General features: G+C 42.0%; 1 protein-coding gene across 17 annotated transcripts in view; it reads left to right on the top strand.

Moving 5' to 3' along the window:
• The window catches only part of Eif4g3 (eukaryotic translation initiation factor 4 gamma 3), a 225315-nt gene that overhangs the window by 106253 nt on the left and 98080 nt on the right, over positions 1-20982 (top strand). For 16 of the 17 annotated variants that reach the window (XM_050150849.1, XM_050150839.1, XM_050150803.1 and 13 more), the window contains 3 exons: positions 28-142; positions 7511-7608; positions 9680-9802. In XM_050150849.1, coding sequence (XP_050006806.1) covers positions 28-142; positions 7511-7608; positions 9680-9802 — 336 coding nt within the window. The remainder of the gene's footprint in view (positions 1-27; positions 143-7510; positions 7609-9679; positions 9803-20982) is intronic. The other variant, XM_050150875.1, reaches the window with a different exon arrangement.

The following is a 20982-nucleotide window of genomic DNA, read 5'->3' as shown; positions in this document are numbered from 1 at the left end:
CAACCGCAAATGTGTGCTTTCTTCTAGTACCGCCACGGTGGCCCTCCGTATGTGGGGCCCCCACAGCAATATCCAGTTCAGCCACCGGGGCCGGGACCTTTTTATCCTGGACCAGGACCTGGGGACTTTGCTAATGCTTACGGTGAGTAAAGAGCCAAGCCATTCTGCTCATTGCTCATGTTCCTCTTACTCTTTGCTGGCTCACATTAGCTATTGCCACTTAAAGGTTTGAAGGATTTTTAAATAAAATCTTACCAACTTTTTTTTTTTCCTGTTGAATCCATGTGGTAGGTTTCTGGCTTCTCCCACCAAACAACTGTCACGCACATTTTTATGTTTGGTTAATAGTATAATATAAATTTGCCTCCTATCTTTGAGTTTTACCCCCCACCCCGAACTTTATCGTCAACCCCCTCTTTCCCCCATTTCATGTAATATCCACGAAGCAGATATTTCAGTTTGTTCTGTTCTCTGCTATAACACAAGCCCAGCGAGTGATGTGCTCCTTACCTGTAGATATTCAGTCAGCGCTATTGTCTGGGCATGTTCTGAGGATTGGTTGAGATAAAAATGCTTTTTGTGGGGGAAGGAGACAGGAGACAGGTTCTCAGTGGGTAGCCTGGGCTGTCCTTGAACTCAGAATCCTCCTGCCTCAGCTTTAAAGGTTTTCTTAGTGCACGGATGTAAATGCCAACTAAGAGTTGGCCTGTGGGTTGTCAGAGAACTCGGAAGTCATGCCGAGTACTTGTCTAGCACACTTACTGTATTTGGCGCTTGTTTCATGCCACAGAACCTGAACTGCAAGGAGGAAAATTAGAGGATATTAGGAAATGAAGCTTTAAGGTTCAGTCATCAGTGGTCTTTTGTAGTACTAGCAAAGCAGAGGCATTGGGGCTTCAACTAACTTAACGCAATAATCCACTCACTGAGTCTCTCCCGTTGGATTTAGTGGCACCAGGTTGTCTTTACAGTTACTTGTATTTTGGGGTAACCAGTCTTTTTTGGTGGTGAGGTTCTTGGAGTTTGAACCTTTCCATCTTGTGGGTCAGTACTGCTTCATGGCACTGTTTAAAAGCCGGGCTATGGAGGCGCACTCCTTTAATCCCAGCACTCGGGAGGCAGAGGCAGGCGGATCTCTGTGAGTTTGAGGCCAGCCTGGTCTACAGAGCTAGTTCCAGGACAGGCTCCAAAGCCACAGAGAAACCCTGTCTCGAAAAACAAAACAAAAAAAAATATTTATTTTATAATCTATAAAATCTCAAGACCTCAACAGCTTTCTTAACTATAGGTCAGCTCTGTTAATTTGTATTATCACAATAAATATTATCCAAAAATTTTGTAATTAGAAAAGCTGAAATTTTCAGAGTAAACATGCTAAAATTAATATTCCCTTAAATTTCATGTTGCAAAGGGTCATGTTCTGATCGACAGAACCGTTTTCAATGGTTCCTCCCTGAATTGCGATATGCAGCTTCCTTACAGGTTACTAGACTGATCTTTTGACTCTGAAATAGCATACTAAATTCTTCTTCCATTTTGGAGCATCTGCTTGCTGTTGCTCTTAGCATGACTCTTATAAGAGTAATATGTAGCTGTCAATCTGTCATGTTAAACATTGGCTTTTCTAGCCTGGCAGTGGTGCATGCCTTTAATCCCAGTACTCAGGAGGCAGATATCTCTTGAGTTCAAGGCCAGCTAGGGCTACATAGAGAAACACTGACTTTTTAAAAATGAGTTTTTCATTCTGGAGAGATGGCTCAGAGCTTAAGATCACTGGCTGCTCTTCCAGAGGTCCTGGGTTCAATCCCCAGCAACTACATGGTGGCTCACAGCCATCTGTAATGAGATGTGGCTTTCTCTTCTGGCATGCGTTCATATATGCAGACAGAACATATTAGACATTATAAATAAATAAATCTTTTAAAAATTTGACTTTTCTTCCTGTTCCAAGTACACTGCTTTACTTATCTTTATGAAGCAGCCCTGTTGATACGCAGTTTCAGCTCATCTGTGATTGACATCTGTTTCTTTTGACAAGTCCCTTTCCCACAAACAAATTATTAGGCATGTCCTATAGCCATGATGTAGGCCGAACATCATTTATACTACACTGTTTCAAAAATGATGTCCATTTCACTATGTCAGTAACTAAAACAGTGATGAGAATTCTAAGAACAGGATGCAGAAAGCTGCTGCCCCTCAGAAATAACACACACAGTTGTTATTTTCTTTCTCACCTATTTCAAGTGGCACTTAACTGTTTTCAATATCGTGAAATTTCTGGGCATTTAGGAATCCCACACATCTTTTCCTATCTCAGTGTGTTCTCAAGCACATTTTCATTTTGATATTCTACCCTTCCCTGTGTGTGTGCGTACATGTAGAGGTCACAGGTCAATGCACAATCCACTTAATGGATTCTGGGGATCAGGTCATCATGCATGTTGGCAGGAACCCTTGTGCAGCTGTCTTGCCCTCTCTTCTTCACCTTAAAATTAGAATCATAAATCAAATTTCTACTCACATTTTTTCATCATTTGGATGGATACTTTTAGCTGTAAAAATGTGTTACCAGTTACTGTGCTTTTATCATAATCAGAATTCTGGCCTACTACATTAGTTCCATTAGTTGGAGACACTTGACCATCTCATGGTGTGCTGTGGCATTCTTCCACCTTCTTCTTGGAGTCCCTTTCTGTAGCTGTGCCGCTGTCAGATACTTTTCTCTCTCTAGTCCTGTGCCGCTCTTGGGTATTCATAGTGTATGTGGGATAGGTTCTTAGCTCTGTGTTCCACTCCTTCAGTCCTTGTCTCCCAGACAGAGACCTTAGTACATGTTCTACCGTAGAGTTGGAGCCACCCTTAGTTCCCAGGTTCATGATTCTCCTTCAGTGTCTGGAAAGGTAGGATTCTTGAAGTGTTTTGACAATTTTGAGGAAAGTAGAGTGCTGAACGCTTAGACTAGCCTCCCATGTTGACAGAAGTTTTAGATTTTTAAGGGTATGGTTGGTGGTAGCAGTTAATATTGGTAAAGAAAAGGAGAGAAAGTTTGCCATATGACAGGCCTTGCTACACTGGTTTGACCTAGTCTACCCCACCTGTACCTTTTCCTTCTTCTCTTGGGCCTCTTTGGAACTCTGGCTCATTGAGCTGCTAGTAGCCATCAGGCACATTTGAGCTGTACAGTGAGCAGGAAACTGAATTATGATAAAACAAAACTAGAGGCACTTGTTCTGTTCTCCAGCAGAGATCCTGTGTGTTGTGACGTTGATGGACAGTGAGTGTGTCGTAAGGTATCCCTACTGGACACTTAATCACTACATTATCTTCATTTCTAAGGCCAATGCAAATTTTCTTGTTTTGTTTTTTTTTTCCCCCCAGAACTATGATGTACAAGACACAGTGTTAACTATTTTGTGGAATGTAGATGTCAAGATATTTCTGTCTTTAACATCTCAAAGTACACGCTTAATTGTTATACTTGGAAATTTACCAAATAAGATGAAGCCTTAAATACTGAATATATGTACATCACTAATTCCCTGATCTTTTCACTATCCTAGGCAAGTAAAATGGCTAAAACCTAACATAATCAAAACTGAACCATATGGGATTAGTACATCTTTAATTTTGCCAGTAAGACCTTTAAAAACTGCTATTTGCTGTCAGTATTATTTTATAATGGAAGAATGTTTCAATAAGAAACAAGATATAACTTAAAAATAGCACCAGTTATTTATAAAGCTGTCACGTTGAAAAATCTATATTCTTAAAGTAAAGATTCTTTACTTTTCCTGTGCCAGAAAAGTAAATAAAAGACTGCTTATGTATATGTGAATTTTGAGGTTCTTAGTGTGTGAGTTTTACTCACCTCATTCCTGCTTTTCATATGGTCTAGGTTGGGGAACCACTGGGATTGTCTGAGAAGGTGGGCATCTCAGGCTTTGAAGGCTGTGGTCCCTGCTTTTGCTCTTTTCTTCTCTACTGCAGATAGATAGTAAGTGCTACTCAATGGGCGTGTCTTCAGCAGAACACCTAATTATACAATAAATGGTTGATTTTGCCTTTTGCTCGTTGTTGACTGAGTCCTGTTCTAAGCAACCCTGTCTCATTTCCCACTCAAGAACCTTGAGATCAAGAGGCATGAACTAACTTAAGTGATAAATGTTCTCATTTTTATAGTTATGTGTTCCTAAGTGTTCTTGGTGGTCTCAGAATTTGGGTTTGCTCATAAAAAGAGAACTCTTGTTTGGTTCACTCAGTTTCCTGCCCTGCTGGAAAGCTGAGAAAGCTCCATGTTTTACTGATTGCTCAGCCTATGCTGAGATCAACAATTTGTACCTCATTGATTGATCAGCCATCTGGTGGATGTGTGACAAAATAACCTCACCAATTCTGTTCTCTCATGTCACCTTTTGTATCTTATTTCATTTACTCCAGGAAGTCTGGCCAGATGAGCAGCCTGAGTGTTTGATGCCAGAGTAGTGTGCTTGCTGCAGTGGGGCAGGGGAGCAGAAGGGCTTCTTTCCCTTTGAACTTCCTGCAATTCTATTGTGGCCCTCTGCCTAGATCTTTTCCAAACCACTTCAGATGCCACAGATCCCCAAAGAGTCTGACACTGCCTCGTGCAGCTCCCAGGAAGCTACATTTGGAGATGTTACAGTTCAGTGACCTTAGAGTGTTTCTTCTTGTGCATCAGAACCTAAGGATAGTGCTGTAGCCCTTGCCTCTCCTCTGCAGTGCTTTGGGATGAGTCACCAGGGAGGGTACCCTTTATATCCAGTAATCAACAATAATATGGGGCCAGGGGCTTCTAGTCTCCTGTCCAGTTATAGCCTTGTTTCTGTATTTTTCCTTTAATCAAATGTTAAATTTAAAAGTCTTAGCCTGGTGGTGATGGTTCATGGCATTAATCCCAGCACACAGGAGGTGGAGGCAGACAGATCTTTGTGAGTTCGAGGCCATCCTGGTCTACAGAGGGAGTTCCTGGACAGCCAGGGCTGTTACACAGAGAAACCTTATCTTGAAAAACAACAACAAAGATAGTCTTGCTGTCCAGCCCTGTTTGGCCTGGACCTCTCTGTAGACCAAGCTGGCCTTGAGCTCAGAGATCTGCCTGCCTATGCCTCTCAAAGTGTTAGCATTAAATACGTACTCCACCACTCCTGGCTCAGCAAACTTTTTTTTTTTTTAAATATTTATTTGTTTATTATGTATACAATATTCTGTCTGTGTGTATGCCTGAAGGCCAGAAGAGGGCATCAGATCCCATTACAGATGGTTGTGAGCCACCATGTGGTTGCTGGGAATTGAACTCAGGACCTTTGGAAGAGCAGGCAATGCTGTTAACCTCTGAGCCATCTCTCCAGCCCCTCAGCAAACTTTTTAAGGAGATAAAAGGGTTATCTATCTTCACAATCTTTATTTTCTTTCTTCCCATTTTCTGTTGAGCTTTCTCCTCAACAGCTTTTGTAAGCATGCTTTCTGCTTTGACAGAGTTTAGCCCAGCCTCAGATTGACAAAGGGGGCTCATTTGGAGACCAAAGGTTACTGGTTCCTTCCCCTCCCCCCTGTGCCAAACCGAGTGGTTACTTACTGTCCCTAATCTCAGAACTGACCTATACACTCTCCTGTTTGTTATTTTTGAGACAAAGTTTTACTCTGTAGCCCAGGCTGGATTTCAACTCTGAATCTTGCTGCCCCAGCTCAGTGCTGGGATGGTTGCATGCCCCATGGCACCCCCATGCCTGCCTCCTTCCCAAATAGCTGCAGCTGTTGCCTTTGTTTACCTCCCTGCTGGTTTTTCTTCTGTGGCCTCTGACAAAGATGGCTTCTTGAGCTTATTTATCTGCTCTCCTTTTCTCATTTATCTAATCCCATGATTTTGGTGTTGCTTATTACAAAAACCTTTGCTAGTTTGCTTGGCTACTTCTTTAATCCCAGCACTCGGGAGGCAGAGGCTGCTGGATCTCTTGAGTTTGAGGCCAGCCTGGTCTACAGAGAGAGTTTCAGGATAACCAGGACTATACAGAGAAACTCTTCTCCAGAAAAATAAAGAAACCAAAAAAGCCTTTACTAATTACAAAATTAATAACTTTTAGAGGCTGAGGGTGTAGCTCAGTTGGTAGAGTGTCTGCTTAATCTGCAGAGCTCTGTTCCACCCTCGACACCCCATAAACCTGAATCATGATCCAGGCTTCTGATTCTAGCACTGGGAATGTGAAGTCAGGAGAACTGGAAGTTCAGGTCTGTCTTGACTGCCTAGGCAGCTCTGTGTCAGCCTTTGTTGTTTGATGCCCTGGATGAAAGTAACCAGACATACAAGGGTACCTAGTTCCTGCCTGTTTTGTTACTAGTAATCATCTCAAACAGCTCCAGAATTGAAATCCTTTTGTTTCTGGCCATTTCCTTCATGTTCCATGTTTCTGAGTAGTTCTTCTGGTCTTTCTCTCAGGCAAAACAAAAATTTAAAACAAACAAACAAACAAAAAAAACCAAAAACAACCTTCAACAGTTTTTCTTTTCTAAATATGTTTTCTTCCACACCATTATCCAGTCAACGGATACTGAAGATTGACTTTCTAATTCTGCACCATCTCTCCCCTCCCGTTCTTCTGTGTACCACGATTTGATAGTAATTAGAACAATATTCTACATTTTGGATATTAAAAAAAAAACCTTTGTGTATCTAGGTCTGTCTGGGGAGAAGATAGCTTTGACTGTTGGGCAGTAGAGTCAGAGCGTGAATAAAGTCTGTCTTTTAACTTGGATGTGATTGTTGTCAGCGTGTTTGAGGGATGAGAGTAGGAAGACGGTACAAAGAGAAGGGGATGTAGTCTTGAGTGTGCAGAAATTGGAACTCAGCTTGGAGCTTGGTTCTTCTTGGGATGTTGTCTTCCCTGCTATCTTTTGTTAAAGCTCTTCCCTTAAGGACTTGTAGGGAGGGGAGCCTAACCACTGGCCTTCTGTAGCTGTGCCTCTTCACCTAACCACTGGCCTCCCGCAGCTCTGGCTCTTCATACCAAAGAATTTGCATCATCTCTACCCCAAACAAAAGTCCCAAGAGACAGTAACTTAGAGAGTCACTGTTGTGAACTGTGGGCCTCAAGACAAGATTCTTCCTGAAAGCTGTAACCAGGGTACACCAGATAATCCTGGTGTCACTCTGTAGGAATTGGGCACTGAACTGTTTTCTTTAGATTCTTTTGGTGTTTAGAGATATTACATATTTTAGGGGTAATTTCTTGACTACTATAGTAGCTGAAGGAGAGAGGTTGGGAATGCTACCCAGGTTTGTAGTGGCTCCGGCCTATATCCCAGGGAACCAGAGGCAGGGGGATCTGACTTGCAGGGCAGTGTGGGTCACAGAGTCCAAACCCTATATGAAGCGAAGAAAAGTCGGTAGTTTGTTTTCATTTTCCCAAGAGCTTGTTCAGGGCACCACACCATTGCAGGCCTGGAGTGTTTGACAAAATAACTGAATGCTTCTTATTCTGTTCTGATTCCTTAGGAACGCCTTTTTACCCAAGTCAGCCAGTGTATCAGTCAGCATCTATCATAGTGCCTACGCAGCAGCAGCCCCCTCCAGCCAAGAGAGAGAAAAAAACTGTAAGAGATCTTCATTGATTTGTCATAAATTGGGGCATATAACCATTTCTCAACCAAGCATATCTGATCATTATCAACCTTAGTGTACAGTGTGCCATTTCTTCTCTCCCTTGTGTCACTGCCTCCCTCTAGCCTAGTGTTTCTGGGCACTTAACTAGAAACTGCACACCCGTTCCCCTAGCGTCACCTTTTCCCAGCTAGGCATACTGCATGCTTGAGTGGATCCTGACTCTCCTTTACTGCAGTGCTGAGCAGCAAGTTTGAACTTCAGAAGAAAACAGTAGCGCCAAAGTAAAAGGAGCCAAAATCCTAAAGAGTCACAAGGAGGGGGAAGAAACTTTGGAAGACAGAAACAGCAAGCAGAATTTAGTAAATATATCTATTTACTCTACATTATTATAAAGGTGTTGCCTCTGTCTAGTGAGACACACCCATGAGCCCAGCACCACATATATATTGCAGGATGTTTTGTAGAAGACTGGCTTCTAGCCTTTTACCCAGCAGAACACACACAATAGATGATGCTGACTGTCAGTCAGTAGTGCCCACATCTCCACAGGTGCCCCGGAAGGGAGTGGAGCTGTCCAGCACTCCCGAAGTGCTCTTATTTAAAACAAGTAAAGGATTCAGATTTGGTGCTTTGACTAGAAATAAATGACTTATGAACATATCACCATAAACAGAACACTCCAATTTAGCATGACACTGCAGGCAAGAAATGGGACTTTAAAATGTTAAGTCAGTATGGTAACGTTGACTGAGTAGCAGTCCGCAATGCTGAGAGAAATGGTGCTAACAGAAGTAAAAGGTAGTGATGATGAAGGGCGTTAATAAGAAAAGAGGAAGTTGGATGTGGTGACACACACTTGTTATCTGAATATTGGTGAGGCTGAAGCAGGAGGATTAATCCAGTTCAAGAGCAGCCTGGGCTACATAGTGAGTTCAAGGCCAGTCTGGGCTACATAGAAAGACAGTTTGAAAAACAAACAAAAAGAGCTGATAATGACGCCTATGTCCCTGTAGCCTTCCAGATATTCTAAAGTTTCTTGATAGTGAATTCTATGAAGTTTTCAAGCAGTTAGTTACTTTACTAAGTTGTGCAGCTAATGCACTTCAGAAGGGAACCTACTTACTACCCCACTGTCCCAGCTCTGAGGTCCTGGACCCAGGTCCTCCACTCTCATTACAGCACCATCCTCTTTGGCATCCATAAGCATGGAGAGCTCATGCCACGGTGTTGTGTTCCACTCTAGCTAGAAGATCCTCTGTCAGTACATTTAGATCTGCCTTGTCCTTCCTAGTGGTACTTTGATAATTTAACTGTAAAAGTTTAGGATAATATTGATCTGTTCTGTTCCCTATTGGCTTGAATGATGTGTCTGGGCATTTACTCAGAAAAAGCAATAGTACAGTTAGCATCCTTACAAGAATGTACATAGTCTACATGCACACAGCAGCCAGCATCCTAACAGGAGTTCACATAGTGTACAGAGCATGCTGCAGCCAGCATCCTCACAGGCGTGCACATTGTGTACATGCACGCTGCAGCCAGAATCCTCACAGGAGTGCACTAGTGTACAGAGCACGCTGCAGCCAGCACCCTTATAAAAGTATACAAAGTTCTGGGCAGGTGAAATCCTATTCCTAAATCTTAGCAAATGTATGTATTTTGTTAGTGAGCTTCAGAGGACCATTTAGAACATTGAAAACCTATTCAGGCACTTTGTTATTCTTAAACTATCTCTGGCTCTCCTTGATATTAAGAACTATAAGTAGAATCAATGTATTTGGCAGTCTTATACAAGCGTAGATATTTTACTTTTTTGACCTAGAAATTCAGTCATCTCAGTCCTACTTTCCTTGCTTTTAGTTCTTTTTATATTTAGTTCAGGTTGCAGCTTGTTGCCTACATTTGTGTTGAGATGACCTTGTATAGTTTTGTGATTGAAGATTAATCCACTGTGGAAATTAACAAATTTAATAGTTATCTCCATGTGTACCTTTGATTCATCATCTAAATCTCGTACATAGACACCTAGATTTATACTTAACGTTTTATTTAACTTTGTAGATAAGAATTCGAGATCCAAATCAGGGAGGTAAAGACATAACAGAGGAGATTATGTCTGGAGGTGGCAGCAGAAATCCCACTCCACCTATAGGAAGACCCACATCCACACCCACTCCTCCTCAGGTAAGTAGAGCGAGTATGGTGGTGGGTGATGGGCACCTGTTCACTAACCTCTACTGGCTCTCTTTTCCAGTGGTCACTTTTTACATTGGTTGTTTCATAGCTTGAATATTGCTAAGACAGACATGTTTCTCTTTCCCAGTTGCTTTAAGACATTATTGGTGATGTTTCTGTGTATTAACTTCACATTCAGAGCACAGTTGCTGCCGCTATTCCTAGGGACCTATTGCATGATATCCAGAGGAGCTGTGTTCTTGTGGAAACCACCTCATTGGATAAGCATTTTATGAGTTCACTCTAGAGCCGTAGGAAATGCTGTGGAATGGCATGATGACATTGAGAATTGAAGCATTTTAGCAGACTGCGATGCTTCAGATGACTGCCTCTGTCAGAGCAAGTTTGGATGGATTGATCACAGGCTTTTCTTACTGTTGAAGACTATACAGATGAGCTTCTTGTGTAGAGTGTATCACCTCTGCTTATTTCCAAGAGCTGTATATACCTTTTGTTGGGACTGGTGAAGAATGTGTCTATGGTCTTGGAAGGGATCCTAGCATCCACAAGGAACTAGTTTTTAGCAAACTGTAACTTGTAATTAAAATAAAATTGGTTTCCAAAAAAAATAAATAAATAAATAAAATTGGTTTCCTAAATTTGAAACTTTATTTATTTGCTGGGTGACTTTCCAGTTTTCTCAGTCACCTAGAGTCCAACAGACAGAAGCAGCTGTTAAGGGCATGGTTTGCTTTTCTCTGTGGTTGGAAGTTGAGTCCCCAGAACTAGTGTACAAATAGGTAATACAGAAGACACATCAGAAAAGCGACCCATCGACTTATCGTCACAGAAGTACATGGAAGGTGTACACTTAAATTTCGAGGCCGCTGAGTGCTAGTTTGACTTAGAGCCCTTATACACCCATGGACTAGAGTTAGCTTGAGTAGCTCTGTTGTGTAATGGTATATTTCACCTGGAAATGATGATTCTTCCTGAACGATGGTTTGTCTCAGTCCCCAGTACAGAGAAGCGAAGAATATGTGACCACCTAGATAAGAGAGGTTCAAGATTGTTAAAGAACTTTTTTTAAAAATTGTCCTTGAACGTCTGAATCATTAAGAATATGGTTTCTTCTCTAGATTTAAACTTGCAGTAGGGAGAGTTTCTAATTTGAAATAACCTACATGGACAGCTGTGTTTTAACACTATAGGAAAGTTTACAATTGATTGATCAGGACATTAATATTTGAGTGTGTTTCCAAACATCAGTTATAATAGGGTGCAGTTGACAACATCTGTTGATTGTCTTTAAATTCTCTATCTTTTTGCATTTAAATCCTTGGTAAGGTCTGCCTGGTGGTTTTTGTTTAGTTTTTTTATTTTTTTTATTTTTTTTATTTTGTGTGTGTGTTTGTGTAAATGTCTGACTCATGTATGGGTGCCCTTAGGGGCCAGAAGGTAGTATCTCCTGGGCCTGGAGTTACATGCTGATGTGGGTATTAGGAATCTAACTCAAGTCTTGTGTAAGCACAGTGAGTGCTTTTGGTCCATCTCTTATTCAACATGTTCCTGCCTTTTAATCTTGCAAGTGTGGCCCTATGCTTTTCCAGCCCATCTTCAGTCCTTTTCTTTTTTCTTGAGATCACTGATGTGAACACAAGTATTGGTGTCAGTGTATCCTGAACCCATTGGCTACATTTGTAGCAGATAGAGACACAGTCATTGACCACAGTGGAAGAGCTTCTTTTTGAGTATTGTCTCTTCTATGTTGCATGAGTGTCTTATTAAGCGACACACATTTGAATGCATACATTTAAATCTTGTCTTTGTGTATGCATGGAGTTTTGGGGATGGATGCATAGTTATTTTTAAATGAATATGTATATTTTTCTTCATAAGAAAATCAACAGCTCTTGGCTTCATTTCTGGGAAGTCATAGAAAGTTGTGCACAGGGCTGACCTTGTTCTGCTGTGCCAAAAAGTATTAACTATGAGAAGAAACACTGACTATCAGAAGCTGGTCTGCTATTTTCCTTGAGGCTGTAGGTTCTGATGTTAACACTGAATTCTCTTACCAGGAAGAACAGTGCTGACCAATGCAAGCCCTCAGCCTTGGGCCTAGAGAATACACATCTGCAAGTCAGACACAATTCCAGATCCACCTCTTTCTCTTTTCCCTCCCTCTTCTTTCTTTTCTTTCTTTCTTTCTTTCTTTCTTTCTTTCTTTCTTTCTTTCTTTCTTTCTTTCCTTCCTTCCTTCCTTCCTTCCTTCCTTTTTTCTTTTCTTTTCTTTTCTTTTCTTTTTTTCTTTTTTTTGGTTTTTTGAGATACTGTTTCACTATTTAGTGCTAGTTGTGCTGAAACTCACTGTGCACACCAGGCTGACTCAAACTCAAAAAGAGCTGCCTGCCTTTGTTTGCTTGCCGAGATCTGGGATTAAAAGCGTGCCCCACCACACCTAGCCTTCAGCTCCATCTTGAACGACTTTCTGGTTTAAAACCTGTTGTGGGGACAGCCCTCTGTGTCACGGTGCTGTGCCAAGAGTCTTTTTTGATTTCACAGTATACCCTCTTTTGTTTCTGGTTAGGGTTCTTTTGCTCTGTTCAGGTGAAATTGTTGGTAGGTGAGCAGGTTCTGGGTGTGTGAGAGCAGGCGGCACCCCTAGTGTTAACAGTCTTTTTGTAGATCTGAGAAAATGGGATTGCTGTGTCCATGATGCAGCCAGTGCTGTGGCTCTTGTGTAAGTCTGGTCAGTCAGGATCCCTTAGTGTTTAACAGCAGTGTTGCAGCTCTTAGGTACAAGAGCTTTCTGGAACTTTTTCCAGTGGCCAGGCTCCACAGTTTGTATCCCTGTGGTCCCTCAGCAGTCTTTATCCTTCAGTCTTGTTCTGTCCTCCCTTGCCATCTTCCTTTCACCTTCTTTTGTACTGTCTGTTCTTGAACCATTCAGCTGTCTTTCCTTTGGCTGCCAAGCAGCCACGACTGCCTTGCCTCTTCTGCCACCTCTCCATCTCTCAGTGATATTCCTGCTAACATTCTCTGCCATTGATGTCACCTTGCTCTTTTTTTTCTTTGTAAGTTCGTCCCATACAGCCCAAAGTAGGCAAAGTGCAACTTCTGAAGCCTGTTATTGGACTTCGTCACATCACCAGACTCACTACTGGACCCGAACAGCCTTCTTGTGGAGCCATAGGAGAGGTGTTTTGAATCGATCACAACTCACCCTACATGCAAACAAAGGTTTATGTCTATTCCAATCACAGTCTTGTCTCCTTAACATCAGTTACAACAGCCTTTCTGCTAGGCCAGCAAGTGAAGTGCTCCCCTTGTGTTCCAGATGGAAATGGCTACAGGGTCATCTGGAATCCATCAAGGACTGTGCTAACACAAACTTGACAGCTGCAGCAGACCTGGTTGGCTATGTTTTCAGAAGCTGGGACAAGCATCTGTAACTGTAATTTTTTTATTTTTTTTTATTTTTTATTTTTTTTGAGGAATCCATGGAGTGTTCCAAATGGTCACTACTGACATAAGGCTTGTCTGCCCAGCTGTTGAACTGACAGCCCTTTAGCTCAAGGTAGCCAGGCTAGCACAGGAGTGTTCACAACTTCTACACAGGCCCTCTGCTTGTCCCACCCTCAGCTTTTCCGCCTGTTTACCAGGAGGAGCCTCAGAAGAAATGCTCCCAGAACCAACTTACAGCTCTTACTACCAAGAGTGACTGTAACTCGTTTTCTTGATCTCTTCTGAAGTAAGTTCTTGTTATGTAGCCTTGACTGGCCTTGGACTGATAGCAGTCTTCTGCCCAGGCACCTGAGCACAACATGGCAGACGTGTACACGTATCTGCTTTAACCCTGCTTTGCATCTGGCTGGTGCACCATGGCAGATGGGCTCTCGTTACCTCTCTGGACACAGCTGCATGTGCTGTCATTGCAAAGCCATGTGGTTGGTAGGATTGAACCTGGGTTCTCTATAATAGCAACACATGCTCTTAAGTGCTAAACCAATTCTCCAGCCCCAAAGTACATTTTTAAAAAATGCTCTTCATTTTATTCCCTCTCACTCTCCACCCCTCCTTCCCCTCTTCTCATCCCTTTTAGGATCACCCTTAAAGCAAAGCTAAAACTTGGGAAAGGGTCTTATACCAAAGAGCATGGTCAGGAAAAGGTTGGAAACTTGATTGCTTAAAGGGGAAATCCTCTTCTGTATTTTGGAAATTTGCCAAAGCCAGCAGGCTAGTTGTCCCTTACAGAACTACTCTGCAGGCCTCTGGGAAATGGAAGTCTGTGACCATTTAAGGCTGAGTTACTTTACCGCTTTAACAGTCAGTTGTTTCCTCACGTTGGTTTGGAGGCTTAGGTCAATGCTAATGATGTTCGCATAAACTACAGTGAGGAGCCAAGTTCCCGCATGTATAGCTTGGAGGCAGAACCATTTAAAAAGTCTTGTCTTAGCTTTTTTGAGGTAGGATTTCTCTGTCGCTTTGGAGCCTGTCTTGCTTTAGACCAGGCTGGCTTTGAACTCCTGGAGATCCGCCTGCCTCTGCCTTCCATGTGCTGGGATTAAAGGCGTGTGTCACCACCACCCGGCTTGTCCTTACTTTTAAAGTTGTGTCATCTATGTCTTTGGCACAGTAAATTGGCCACTCTCTTCTGGGAAGCATTTTGTCATGGTTGTTAATGGTGGCTGCAGTAAAATAGCAGCTAGGAAGTTGAACCACATTGTTCTTCCCTTCAATATAGTAGTGTTAGTGCCAGCCCTTGAGTTAAGTACTGTGCTGTTCGACAGTTTAGCACGTGCTAAGCTGGCGTGCATTTTTTGTGTTTAAATGATGTTATGGTGAACAGGGCCTGTTGCTTGTTAAACTGTTCTGTTGTTTAGAGTGAAGTGTACCCAAGAAATGACTTTCATTTGGTCTGTTTTTGGTAAAATATCTAATTTTAAAAATACAACTTAGTTTTTCCTTTTTTTTTTTTTTTTTTTAAGCAATCAGGAAATTCCACTGACTTGAGGCCACTTCTGCAGTCAGTTCCTTACTGCTGTGAGGAAACCTGCTTTTGGCTGGTTACATAAACTGTTCGTCTCGTTAGATTCTGTTTTTCTACTTATGTAAACTATAGTTCATCAAATTCTGAGTTAGCCTTTGTTTTTAGAGTGTGAGGCTTCACCTTATGTGCCCTCTGGACTGTGGAATTGTAGCTATAAAAAGCAGGTCTGCAGTGGTGGCGTGTGTGTTCAGTAAGCCAGATCAAGCCAAACTGAAATAGTATAACAACAGGTATATTGAGCAAAGCAACTCCTGTGCTGGTTCTCCAGTCCCAGAGTTTGAGGCCAGGGAAGTTGAGCTCCGAGGCCAGGGTGGGAAAGTTGTATAGATTGTAGGTGAGGGGTGATGATGTGCCAACCACAAGCTGAGTTTATGCTCAAATATGATCAAAAGCTGATTGTGCTTAAGCAGGGACTTGGATGGCTGGCAGCTTCAGGGGATGAAGCTGTACTAGCTGCCAGGAGTGCAGAACTGAGGGGTTTTTTGGTGCCTTTTCTTTGTTCAGAGAGACTGAGCAGGCGAGGTTGGGAGAGAGGGGGGTGGAGAATGAGAGGGAACAGGGCTTTGAGGATCATGCAGGAGTAAGTCTGATGTTCCATCCAAACAGTAAGAGTGAGGACTGGCAGTCCTGAAGGGAGTGTTTTCATTTATAAATAACCTACTAATTTGTTTTCTGTAGGTCTTTTTGTTTGTTTGGTTGTTACTTGGGAATTCCGGGCCTTTTTTTAAGCCAGCTTTTCTATTTCTCTTTTCCCCATTTCTCTTTAACAGTGTTTTGCCTCTGGGCTTCTTATCTTTCTTTATTCTATATATCTTTCTTTCCTTCTCACTCCAGGGTTGGGTGGCCCCTGACATCTCCCTCTCCTCCTTTTGTTGCTCCACATACTTTTTTTTTCCTGAGACTGGATTTCTCCTCCTGCTTATTCTCTCTGCCTGCCAGCCCCACCTGTCCTTTCACTTGCTTTGCTATTGACAGTTCAGCTCTTTATTAGACCATCAGGTGTTTTAGACAGGTAAAGTAACACAGCTTCACAGAGTTAAACAAATGCAGCATAAAAGAATGCAACACATTTTTGCATCATTAAACAAGTACCCCACAGCATAAATAAATATCACACATCTTAAACTAATGTTACTCAACAGTTTGCTGGGTTTTCTTTGTTTTTTTTTTTTTTTTTTTTTTTTTTTATTTTAGTAGGAGACAGGATCTCACTATGAGGCCCTCTCTGGCCTAGAATTTCCTGTGTAAAACAGCATGGCCCTAAACTCAGGAGGTAAGGATTAGGACTAAGGGCAATTGCTACCACACCCAGTGGACCCTAATAGTTCTACTCTTTGCACTTGAATACATTTGGGAGCCCTGATGACATAATGACCAAATCCTGCCCCACCCACTACACTGTTGCGTTGGCAATTAAGTTTCCCCGCAGCAAACTTCACAGACAGGAACTACAATGATATGTTTCTCCTGTCTCATAGTCTCCTTCTGCCTTTATTTATTTAAAATATTTATTTATTTATTTATTTAAAAATATTTATTTATTTATTATGTATACAATATTCTGCCTGCGTGTATGTCTGCAGGCCAGAAGAGGGCACCAGACCTCATTACAGATGGTTGTGAGCCACCATGTGGTTGCCAGGAATTGAACTCAGGAACTTTAGAAGAGCAGGCAATGCTCTTAACCCCTGAGCCATCTCTCCAGCCCCTCCTTCTGCCTTTATTAATAGCCCTTTTTGATACATAGAAGCTTTTGAATGTTTGTAGTCTTAAATGTTTAATATTTCTTGTTTTGGATTTGTTTGTTTAACCCTGGGTCTCTCTGTGTTGCTGTGGCTGGCTTTGAACTCACAGAGATACTTCAGTCTTTGCCTCCTGAGTGCTAGGATTAAAAAGGGGTGTGACAGTTACACTGGGAAGTCTAGATATTCCTTAATGATTTGTGTTTTGGGGCTTTGCTCTTCTCACCCCGCCCTATCTAAGATTGCACAGGTATTGCCGTGTATTCCAGGCCTCAGTTCTCTAATTCTGCTGAGAATTAGCCTACTGTCGCTTTATTGCTGCTGTCACTGCAGCCACTCCTAGGTTAGGAAGTGATTGCCTGTACCATTCCATATTGCGTTATGGCCATTCTTGAGAGATGTGGGTTCCTTGGTGTGGTGGTTTGAAATAAAATGGCCCCCAAAGAGAGTGGCACTATTAGGAGAGAGTCTTGTTGGAGTAGGTGTGGTCTTGTTGGAGAAAGTGTGCCATTGTGGAGATGGGCTTTGAGGTCTCACATAAGCTCAAGGCATGCCCAGTGAGACAGTCTGTTTCCTGTGAACTGCATATTAACATGTCTGCCTATGTACCACCATGACAATGAGCTAGTCCTCTGAAACAGTAAGCTACACACTCAGTTAAATGTTTTCCTTTTAGCTGGGTGGTAGTGGCACACTCCCTTGATCCCAGCAGACAACTCTCTGAATTCGAGGCCAGTCTGGTCTATAGAAGCTAGTTCCAGGTCTGCTAGGGCTGTTATACAAAGAAACCCTGTCTTGAAAAACAAAACAAAACAACAACAACAACAAGAAACCCCAAAACAACAACAAGAAAAAAAAAACAACAAAAAAGTGTTTGTTTATAAGAGTTGTCGTGGTCATGGTGTCTCTTCACAGCAAACGAAACCCTGACTATGACACTTGGCCAACTTTGTACTTAGTCTCTATAATATGGTGTACCGTATCATTTTGAGGTTAACAATTAAATTCATGGTCTTTTTCTCCCCACCTTCATACATAGCTGAAACCAAATCTTTCTGTCTTCCTCCTCACCCCTGTGCATATTGTATGTATTCAGTGGCTAAGGCCTGTCAGGTTCTTTCCTCTATTTCGGTAAAACTACCTGAGCCCTCGGCACCACCTATAATGCTTCCTTCACAGGGCGGTATTAACTTTATGGATGTGGCCTGCTTACTCTTCCCTACAGTTGCCCCCGCTATCAGTAGTCAGAATTAATTTTTTCTTTTAAAATTTTAAATATTTATTTTGTAGGTGTGAGCGGGTTGCCTGCATGTATAAACTTACATGCTTGCTGCCTGTGGAGGCCAAAAGAAGACATCAGATTCCCTGGGACTGAAGTTACAGGCTTTGTTGACTGAGGTTTCTGTCCCACCAGGTCCCACATCTGTTTCGTCCCAAATAAACATACAGAGGCCTACATTAATTATAAACCGATTGGTCTATTAGCTCTGTCTACTTATTAACTCTTATAACGTATATTAGAATTATATCATAATTCTTGTCTGTGTTATCCTCGTGACTTGGTACCTTTTTTGGCGAGGCAATCACATCTTGCTTGCTCTGTGTCTGGCTTCCTTTGAGACTGGGTGATGACTGTGGACTGAAGCTTTCTTCTTCCCATAATTCTTGTTGCCACACCTATACTTCCTGCATGGCTACTGGCCAATCAGCATTTTATTAAAAACAATGCAAGTGACAGGATAAAAAGATCATTGTCCCACAGCACTTGTTAGCCCACTGTGTCGCCCTGGGAACAACAGAGGATTGTAACAGCTGAGCCCTTAGAGTTAGGGTTTTTGTTTGTTTGGTAGGTTGGTTGGTTGGTTGGTTAGTTGGTTTTTCCAGACAGGGTTTTTCTAGTACAGTCCTAGCTCTCCTGGAACTGGAGTTAGTTTTTAAAGCAGAATTCTGCATTGTGTCACATTGATGGTAAAAGTCCATCCCTTTCTTCCTCTTTGCTGTGGAGATCAAAACCTAAACCCCAGGTATAGCTTGTAGGTCCTCCTGTTGTGTTCTGACTGGCCTGCCTCCTTCTGCTAGCTTGCTGGCACTTCGGGTTTTCCTCTTAGTCCCATATAAACTGACCATTCACCCATATGAACTTTCCTTCTGCCTGGAATTCCTCTTTACCTCTCATTCTCCTTCACCCTCCCTCTCAGCCTCACCTTAACATCTCCAGATGGTGTTCTCTTTATACTGTATCACCTTGATAGCCAGGTGAATTCTGGTGTTTTTTTTTTTTTTTTTGGGTTTTGTCCCAAATAAACATACAGAGGCCTACATTAATTATAAACTGATTGGTCTATTAGCTCTGTCTACTTATTAACTCTTATAACGTATATTAGAATTATATACTGCCTCCCAAGTGCTGGGATTAAAGGTGTGCGCCACCACTGCCCGGCTTGTTTTTGTGCTTTTTATCTTGGTATTTATTTCCTTTGACCAAATACTGGGTGCATAAATTTGTGGAGCATTAGTCTTAGTTCCCCATGGGTTCCCAGTGTTTTGTACATAGTGAACACAGCTGTGTAACTGTGGGTAATTCTGTCTCACTTATGGAAGAAGCATATTTTCTTCCTCATGAAAGAATTAATTCCATTATTAAATGTGCTGTTATTTTGCTATTTGTCTTGGATGTTTCTCCGTGAATTCTATATGGATTTATTTTCTGGATCTATATATGTTAAATATGTGAGACATTTTATATAAGGTTTACTCTAAAGTTACTGAATGGGCTTTTAGGAAAGCCAGGTAAATCTGGAAAAGATAGAATATGTTACATTGAAGTGGTGTTTGATTTCGGCAGCGAATGCCCTAGATTTATTGCTTATTTGTACATAATTATTGGAAGTCTTTGCCTTCCTCACATTAGTAATAGGGTGGGCAAACGTTTTCTGTCATGGGCTGGTAGTGTCATAGGCTCATGGTGATTGAATTGAGATTATGCTAGATTAAAATTAATCTTGCTGCATTGTCTCTGGTGCTGTAGGTTGGAGCATTTCAGCAGAGAAGCAGCCGTGTGTGACACCAAATGTCTACTCCAATGCAGGGGATTCATGGGCACCAACACATATTTTCACATATAGAAGTGTTGGATTTTTTTTTTTTCTGGATTTCTTCTGCCCCAGCTATTTCAAAATGTGTATCTTTCAATATTCTGGTGAAGTCCAGACCTGGCCAGTGCGCCCTGTGCCACATGTGCTGACCCTCTGCTGGAATACTGAGAGCAGTAACCCTCTTGGGGCAGAAACAGTGGACCGTAATATAAAGAACTCAATTGTGCAAAGAAATATTGAGAACAATTTTCAGATTTCTGTTGCCTTTTATTTTCCCTTTCTGAGGCAGATTCTCATCACATAGCCCAGTCTGGCCTCACACCTGTAGGTCTCTTGTTCAGCCTCCCAAGTGCAGGGCAGCTATATGCTGCCTTGTTGGCTACTTGCTTTGTCTAGCAGGGAAATAATTAGATGCTTTTGTTGTCATTGTGTGTTTGCTCTGTGAGACAAGATTTACAGTGCTGGCATGCTTGAATTTGTGGTAAGCCTCCTATCTTAGCATCTGTTTCAGGCCTGGATTATATAGACTGAGCCTATACCTGGCTTAACCTGCTTTTTTTTTTTTTAAAAAAAATATTTATTTATTTATTATGTATACAATATTCTGTCTGTGTGTATGCGTGCAGGCCAGAAGAGGGCACCAGACCTCATCATAGATGGTTGTGAGCCACCATGTGGTTGCCGGGAATTGAACTCAGGACCTTTGGAAGAGCAGGCAATGCTCTCAACCACTGAGCCATCTCTCCAGCCCCTTAACCTGCTTTTCAGGAGTGAATTCCTCCGATATTTGGGCCTAGGCCTTCTATTATTTGCTCCTGGATCCCGAAGTTTAATCGTAGACTCTTAAATTCCCATTAAGAGTGATCATCTTAACCAGAAGTTACAAAACAGTAATTTCCTGTGTTATTGGAAGTTTGTCTGTGCCCTCATTTAAACTTCCCTTTCACTGTGTTTGTCAGTATGTGTTTCCTCTTATTCCTGACAACATGGATCTTAGCAAGGGTTAGCAGGATACAGTTTAGCATTGGCACAGATTATAAACCATTGAAACAATGTGGAGAGATTTGCTGCCTTAGCCGTGATCTGTACCTGTGACTTCCTAGCATCTTTCTTGTTCATATGTTCATCCAAGTCGTCCTTTCTGACATTATCATTCCCACTGATAGAGAATGTGCCTGAAGTCAGTGGTTGGGGGTCCTGTGAATTCTTGGTGGAACTCAGTTTCTTTACATGGGTCCAGAGTCTTCGTATTTTGTGTACTTCTGATTTTTTATGACTTGTTAGGTGAAGCAGTTTATGATT

Source organism: Alexandromys fortis, unplaced genomic scaffold (genome assembly GCF_014885135.2).
Source record: "Alexandromys fortis isolate MF-2015 unplaced genomic scaffold, M_Fortis_MF-2015_v1.1 scaffold_26, whole genome shotgun sequence".
NCBI lineage: Eukaryota > Metazoa > Chordata > Mammalia > Rodentia > Cricetidae > Alexandromys > Alexandromys fortis.
This window is presented reverse-complemented; position numbering and strand designations above follow the sequence as displayed.